At 34.9% G+C, this 8,379-nt stretch overlaps 1 protein-coding gene across 1 annotated transcript; it reads right to left on the bottom strand.

The window, feature by feature from the left end:
* Positions 1-16: 16 nt before the first annotated feature.
* On the bottom strand, positions 17-2,571 carry LOC124533873. Its single transcript, XM_047109420.1, has 5 exons — positions 2,313-2,571; positions 2,037-2,168; positions 1,649-1,818; positions 1,469-1,562; positions 17-1,398 (listed from the first exon to the last, which is right to left on the bottom strand). Exons 1-5 carry the CDS (start codon positions 2,383-2,385, stop codon positions 311-313), a joined length of 1,557 nt encoding a protein of 518 aa, XP_046965376.1. The 5' UTR covers positions 2,386-2,571; the 3' UTR covers positions 17-310.
* Between the last annotated feature and the right edge of the window lie 5,808 nt (positions 2,572-8,379).

Below are 8,379 nucleotides of genomic sequence, written 5' to 3'. Positions count from 1 at the left end.
ATGTACAAAATTTATCTAATATTATAATGAAATAACAACCCACTACAAATATGCAAAGCATTTAACTCAAATGCAGTCAATATATATAGGATTAAATTATTAAGCTAACCAGTAGCATATTTGGTTTAAAAAAAATGTTAAATTTAATAATATATTAGTAAAATTATACAAATAGATTATGTTAAGAATTTCATAATTAGATGGAATTGCTGTTAGAAAAATACAGCAATAACGAGTCCACTGAATGTTAGTTGTGTAATTGAAAATAAATATTAGCACACTCCAGTAAATTGGAGAGTGCCCTCAAGTTTTAGCTTCCGTTGAATAGTTTGTCTAATTGCACTTGTAAATTGTGTGATGTGACAGCAGGTGTGTCTGGAGGTTCTATATGACGGTGTTTCACTAATGGGGTGTTCAGAAAGTTCATTTTCTCTTTCATTTCCATATACATATTCAAAGCTTTGTCTGTATTCTTATTTGGGGTTTGCATTACATCAGATACATTGGGCATAGACTTATAAAATACCTTTTTCCTCATACACAAATTTTTTTTTGGTATCTTGTAAGAAGGTGATTTTGCTTTTATAACTGAAGGCCTGCTTAGAATCGGACTTGTTTCTGAACATGTTTCCTTTTTAAATGGCTCATTTATAACTTGTTCCTTTTTAATTTGATCATTAATTTCATTCTCAGAAACTTTTTGTATCCTCTTTTCATTTATTAGTTTTCTTACTGATTGCAAAGATTTCAGCTGTGATTCTTTGATGTGTTTTAATGTTTTAATACCATTTTCAATCATTTTTATATTTTTTTCTGTTTGTTTCTCCACTTCAAGTAAATCTTCTAGTTCAGTGCTGGTCTTATCCGAATTTGTAACGGCAGCTTTATTTAACATGTCACAAAGGGAAACTATAACACTTTCTTCCCTCTTAATTTCATTGTTGACAGACATTTTTTCAAAACACATAATTGTGTCATTGTACAAAGCTGAGTTATCAGATTCAGCTGTATGGTTGAAAAACTCCTGAACATTCCTGTATTCTTTAAATGGCGTTGAAACGGGTGGTGTTACTTCCGCTATATTCTCCAAGGTCTGTTCTTCTGTCAGTGCTTGTGTTTTCTCTTCTATATCATTTATTTCTTTTTCTTTTTCTAGGAAACTGGCATCGCTGTTTGATTTGAAAGACATATTAGCAATGGGTGTTTCAGGCTTGGTTACAACTTTTTTGAAATTCTGAGGCTTCGGAGCTGCAAGCTTTTTGTTTAAATTGGCAAAGTATGAGTTATTCTCCTTATTGATTTGTTGCTGTATGGTCATGCGGTTTTTATTGAGCTTATTAGTTATGACAGGTGTTTCTGGTATATGACATATTCCACTAATCCTCACATTATTTTTACCTGAAAAATAATACCATTATTAGCATCATATTAATTCATATTTACATAAACATAAATATGACATTCTTACTTGGAATATGAAGTGATTTCTTTGCTTTAATTTCTGGTTTTGGAAATTTAACAGGTTCAGGTATCGCCATTGTTGCTCTGGTAGTACTTGGAGGCTGAAATATATTTAAAGAAATAATTAAAATTATATTAAATTTATTAAAAAATTATTAAATTTATGCAAAAAAGACGGAATCCATACTTTTGGCTTGGAATGAAAATTAAGAACTTTTCTGACAGAATTATACTTCATTTGCCCATCTGCTGTGTGACTTTTATTTTTGTTTTCTACTTTCACTGATGAATTCCAATGTCGTTTCTTTGCTGAAGCCGTGGGTAAGGCAAATTTTCGAGGTGACTGTACTCTTAATGCTGAAACCAAATGTTATTTAATTTTTTGTTCTTCTAAGCATTTAGGTAACATATCTAAATAGAACCTGCTATTTTAGTTTTTAAAAAGCAAATATCTTATTTTTCTTAATAAATACACTATACAAAATTGAAATTGATACTAGTACAGCAGGTAAAACTACTAAAATTAGTTTAAAATAAAGGCTCAAAATGTATAAGATTATATATAACACACAAACCTAATATATCACCCCTCATTTGCGCAATAGTCATTGGTTTTAATACTTTCTCAGCAGTCCGCGATTGAATCGTCGTCGGTCGGGATTGTTTTTTAGCCGTAAGAGTATGAACTGCATCCTTTGATAATATACCTTACAAAACACATTATCATTGAATATGGCATAATTTCTTAAAAATTACTTTTCTCTACATTAACTAAAACAACATTGTAAAGAAAGCATACATGATTGAAAAACATTGAAACAAAAATAAATGATAAACCAGTAAACACGCACCACAAAGTCCAGGTAACAATTCCGCCATAGTCTTAGGCTGTGTGATTGACTTATTTTTCACCGCAGAATCCATTTTTTGTTGATTTTAGGCTATTTAAATAAGAATAATGGAATTAATAACATTGATTACAAACAAAACTTTTTAAATTCAATATTTGACGCAACTGTCATAATGGCCGTTGAGTTTTACGATTCACGCTATAGTCAAGTAAGTATCCATGATGTTCAAATGTTCTTGTATTCAGATAATTAGAAGTCCTAAATTTTAAATACTTTTTAAAATTTAAGAATTTAACTTACTGTAAACCTACCTATTTATATATATAAAATAGATATATATTTTTAAAGGATCATTAGGTAAATTGTGTATAATATAAGCTAAATAATAAGTCATAATTATCTAATTATAGAGTTTTATTGTGTAAAATAACACTTATTATTAATTTAAAATAATTACTAATAAATATATTTAAAATAGCAACACTAGACAAATAAACGAATTAAAAAGCAGATGATGGACAATGTGGGTAGAAGCAATGAAGCATGCAGAATGTTCTGGAAAAGTTATACGGACGCGTCGAAATTGTAGTGAGAGAAAATAAAATTGTAAAAGTGTAAATCAGCGTGTTTCAATTATTAAAAGTGCTAGCTAAACTGGAAATGTGACTTCAACTTCATAAGTGGGATCGAAGGAAGATAATATCATTTTCCTTTCCACGCCACCGTGAAACTGTAAGTAACGTGGAGGTACATATAGTACATTATTCTTATTTTTTTTTAGAACTTTGTGTAGGTTTTTAATTTTATAATTATTTTGATAATTTTTTTTTCTTTTCATCCAAAGAAACGTACTTTAAAGCTAAACTATAAGTCACTTACTGACCGTTAATATTTTAAATTTGATATCTAATTGCTTAAAGATTTTTTTTTTCTCTTCTTCTACCTACATCTGAGTATGATTAAAAATTAAAATTTATTTTATTATAAATAGAAGTAAGAAGTAATAATACTAAATCGATAAAATTATTGTGATTTATAATAACGAAGGTATAACTTAACACATTAGATTGAATAAAAGTAATAAATACAAATATTATGCGACAAAAGTGTACTATTAATTTTGTGTCGTAATGATTTTTCATTCATTGACTAGTGATATATATATTTTTTTTTATTTAATTATGATCACCTAATCGTTTTATTATTATAAAACGCTTAATCTTAGCATAATGACAATGTGATGTGTTTTATGTTGACTAAGAAATAATACACGTGAACTTACAAACCTAGACTGGTTTCATAATATTAAAACAGGTTATTATGAAAGAGAATATTAATTGTTATCTAAAACTGAGATTTGTCAGTTTCAGCTTTTTGCTATGGATCAAGGCAATGATCGACGAAAAAGAGCAGCCTATGATAGGACTAGTGCAGACCCAGGTGTACCCAGGTTCGAGGGCCAGGGTCAGGACGCACTAGACCTAAGGCAACATACTAGTCGTGCAAGCTGGCCAGGAGAACCCAGGTATGAGGGTCAGGTCAGGAGAGCTGGACATTATAATTCCGAGCAACCCAGGGTATCGCGGGAGCGTGATACCGAGGGTGAGAGTATTCGCCGGTCTGACGGAGAGCGTCAGCAACTAAATGATTTTCGAGAGCAAAGAAATATGGAAAGATCTCTTCGCACGCCCTCAGTCGCACGGGATCGATCGCCTGGTGCCGGTTCTTCGAGACGTGTTATGCGAGAAAGAAGCAGGACAAGAATCGAAAGAGCGCACGATGATGATGTAAATTCCACATTCAGAGCCGGAAGTAAGAGGAATAGAAGTCCAAGTGATCCAGTCAGTCAAGAGTTCAGATAAGTCAAAGTTAACTTTTAATACTAACATTATCCCTGAGTTCGACCCTATGTCTAAAGAGCAAACAATTTTAACGTGGCTTACAAAAGTGGAAGAGTGTTCTGAAATATACGGTTGGGATGATAAGAAAATCATTCATTATGCCCTTCCAAAACTAACTGGTGTAGCCAAGTCGTGGTATCAAAGCTTACCTAGTATGAAATTTACATGGGTCGAGTGGAAAAATAAACTAATTGAATCATTTCCCGTTCGTGAAGACTACGCAGAACTCTTAACTGAAATGCTGGCTAAGCGCGTAAAATATGGAGAGTCTCTTGAGCAATATTATTACGCTAAAATTAATTTGTTAAATAGATGTAAGATATATGGACGCCAGGCTGTAGATTGTCTACTGTACGGGGTAGAAGATAGGGCCGTAAAAGTCGGTGCGCAAGCTGCGCAGTTCTCAGAACCGGAAAAGGTTTTAAAATATTTTAGGACTGTTAAAGTCGGACCAAGCCGCGAAAACCATGAATCGTATTCTAAATTTCGGAATGAGCGTAGAAATGCCGGAAATGAAAAATCAACTTCTAGATCAGGTGGTTCAAAACCTGATACAAAAATGGTTTGCTACAATTGTGATGAAGTAGGCCACCCAAGTTTTAGATGTAACAAACCTCATGCAAAATGTTCTACTTGCGATAAATTAGGCCACCAGTCCATTCATTGTTTTAAAAATAAATTTAACAAAGATCGTGAGAAAGACTCTAATCCTACCAACGATAAAACTGAAAAACGCGTAGCTCAATTAAGTCATACAGATGATCCAACTGCCAAATATATAATTACTATTAAAATAAACAATAACTTTGTTGATTGTCATTTAGATTTAGGAAGTCAATGCTCCCTTATTAGGCTTACTAAAGCTAAGGAACTTAATTTGGAAATAGTTGTACCAGATGATTTGCCTGTACTCAGGGGTATTGGTGCTAACCTTATCGCACCAGTAGGTATGGCGATTGTCACCGTTGAAGTACAAAATGTCAAAAAGGTCATAAATATGTATATTGTCGATGATTACGTAATAACCCAATCAACCTTACTAGGTCATTATTTTACCGAGCAACCGGATATTATTATTACAAAGACTCCTACTGAAATTATATTCCAACAGACCCCCACTGTTAAGACGCGTTTAGTGGCAAGTAAAGATACGGAAATATTTCCCAATACGTTATGTGCTGTTCAGATCACAGCTGAACCAAGTCTTTGTAGTCAAGTTTTCGTGAATGGATCTATCAGGGGTCCAGAAGGTAAAGAATATTTTCTCCTTCCAGGTGAATATGAGGTTAGGAATGGTCAAGGCGCCCTATTAATATACAATGTTTCTACAGATACTTTTACAATAAAAAAGGGTTCACTTTTGTCACGTGTGACTCCTAAAGAGTCGAAATTATCAAACAACGTTTTAGATTCGTGTAATGTTACATTTTCAGAAAGTCAGAAAACCGAAAATTTAAACTGTAGTGATAAATTAAATAAGGACGAACAACAAAAATTACAAAAATTAATACAAAAATATGGCAATTGTTTCTCAACTGGACTTCATGATTTAGGTTTCACAAACTTGACGGAAATGACGATCGAACTTGATGATGCAGAGCCAGTCGTCTATCGACCTTATCGAATGTCCTATGCTGATCGTACTTTAGTTAGAAATATGATTCAGGAAATGGTCGATCATGGCATTATTAGGGAATCAAACTCACCATATGCTAGTCCGATTTTACTAGTCCAAAAGAAAACTGGTGATAAGCGTCTATGCGTCGATTACCGAGCGTTAAATCGGAAAACTAAAAAAGAACATTACCCACTCCCTCGTATCGAGGATCAACTCGATCAATTAGCCGGCAACAAGGTTTTCACATCCCTAGACCTGGCCTCGGGTTACTATCAAATATCGATAGCGGAAGAGTCACGACACAAAACGGCTTTTGTGACGCCCGATGGCCAGTATGAGTACAATCGGATGCCCTTTGGCTTGGTAAACGCACCCTCGGTTTTTCAACGTACCATAAATAAAATATTGCTCGAGGCAAAAATTAAGTACGCTATCGTCTATATGGACGATATTCTCATTCCTTCTAAAGACAGAAGAAGGCCTTAAGCGATTAGAAGAGGTTCTGGTGTTACTCAAAAAGGGTGGTCTAACCTTAAAACTAAGTAAATGCCATTTCTTCCTTGAGACCATCGATTTCCTTGGTTATGAAGTGAAATCCGATGAAATTCGGCCAGGGCTGCGTAAAATTGAGGCTGTAGCTAATTTCCCTAAACCTGGAAATCAGCATGAGTTGAGACAGTTTTTGGGGCTGTCAGGATATTTTAGGAGATTTATTAGAAATTATGCGTCGTTGGCTGCTCCACTAACTGACCTTTTAAAAAAAGATGTTAAATGGTGTTGGACCGGTAATCAAGATGAGGCATTCAATAAAATAAAAGAGATGTTGGTAGACAGACCTTTACTAGCGCTTTATAATCCGAAAGCCGAAACTCAAGTTCATACGGATGCCAGTAAGGAAGGTTTAGCTGGTATCTTACTCCAGGCTAATTGTGACGGGGTTTTCCAGCCTGTTTCGTATTTTAGCAGAAAAACCAACCCAGAGGAGCGGAAACTACATTCGTATGATCTTGAGACATTGGCAGTGGTTGCATCCTTAAATCGGTTTAGAATCTATCTTATCGGTATCTCGTTTAAAATCTTTACAGACTGCAATGCATTGCGCGCAACTCTGGTTAAACGAGATTTAATACCACGACTTGCCCGATGGTGGATTCAACTTCAGGAATTTGATTGCACCATCGAATACAGGCCGGGATCACGTATGGCTCACGTGGACGCATCAAGCCGAAATCCAGTTGGAATTGCTAAGACAGAAACCCCAATGTTTCTCGACACATTCATGATCACTGAAAAGTCTGAAGAAGATTGGATCGCAACTGTACAATCTGGTGATGAGGAGATAAAAAAGATAAAAGAAATTCTGTCCACTTCTGATACAGAACAGATATTGGACATTAATAAGAATTATATATTAAAGAATAACCGCGTATACAGAGTCGTAGGAGAGGAAATAAAGTGGCTTGTGCCAAAAGGAGTGCGTTGGCAAATACTTAAAATGAACCACGACGATGTTGGTCATTGCGGTTTCGACAAAACGTTGCAACGCATCCGTAAAAATTATTGGTTTTCAAAGATCCGCATCTTCAGTTCATCATCAGTTTGTAAAAAAATACGTCTCCTCTTGCCTTGAATGCTTGCATCATAAGACACCAGGAGGAAAGCGTGAAGAAGAGCTTCATCCCATAGATAAACCCAGCGTGCCTTTTCATACGATTCACGTGGATCATCTTGGCCCCTTTGTAAAAAGCAAGAAAGGCAACTGTTACCTTTTAGTTCTGATTGATGGATTTACAAAATTTGCCAGTATAAGACCCGTTAAAGACACAAAGTCTGCAACTACGATTAGGGCTCTTAAAGATCATATCAGTAATTTTGGTGTTTCTACTCGTCTAATCACAGATAGAGGTACAAGCTTTACAAGCAGCGTCTTTAAGGACTTTACGAACAAATATAGCATCAAACATATCATTAATGCAGTGGCAACTCCGCGAGCCAATGGTCAAGTGGAGAGGTTCAACAGAACCATTCTAAATGCCCTCTCCACTTTAAATCACGGCAAAGACGAAAGGTCGTGGGATGAGAATATTCTAGACATTCAGTTAGGACTAAATACTACAACACATAAAACAACTCAAAAAACACCATCGGAGTTACTTTTTGGTTTCAACATTAAATGTAGAAGCGAAGGGATACTAAGCGCTGTTTTAAATGACACTATTTAATGTATCTTCTGAGGAGGAATTGGTACGAAATAGGGAGGAAGCAAGAGAAAAGATAATAGAAAAGCAAAGCAAGGACAAAGAAAAATATGATAGCCATAGAAAAGCTCCAAAACAATATTCCGAAGGTGATCTAGTTAGAGTAGAGCGACAGGTACCTCATGATGGCCAGTCGCAAAAATTGGTTGTTAAGTACCAAGGTCCGTACCGTATCATAAAAGTTCTTCCTAACGATAGGTATGTCATTGAGGACACTCCGTTATCGCGTAAAAATAATCGCCGCTATGAAGCGGTAATTGCAGTAGACAAAATACAGCCGTGGCTACATT

The sequence above is a fragment of the Vanessa cardui genome, chromosome 11, assembly GCF_905220365.1.
Source record: "Vanessa cardui chromosome 11, ilVanCard2.1, whole genome shotgun sequence".
NCBI classification, from domain to species: Eukaryota; Metazoa; Arthropoda; class Insecta; order Lepidoptera; family Nymphalidae; genus Vanessa; species Vanessa cardui.
Note: the sequence above shows the minus strand (reverse complement) of the source record. Positions and strands in the feature narration are given on the sequence as shown.

Excerpts from the sequence above, each read along its gene's own strand:
- LOC124533873 (XM_047109420.1), bottom strand. The coding sequence starts at position 2,385 with ATGGATTCTGCGGTGAAAAATAAGTCAATCACACAGCCTAAGACTATG. Across the intron at positions 1,819-2,036 it reads AATGAGGGGTGATATATTAG|CATTAAGAGTACAGTCACCT; the intron begins GTTTGTGTGTTA and ends ATTTGGTTTCAG. Across the intron at positions 1,399-1,468 it reads GAAATCACTTCATATTCCAA|GTAAAAATAATGTGAGGATT; the intron begins GTAAGAATGTCA and ends ATTATTTTTCAG.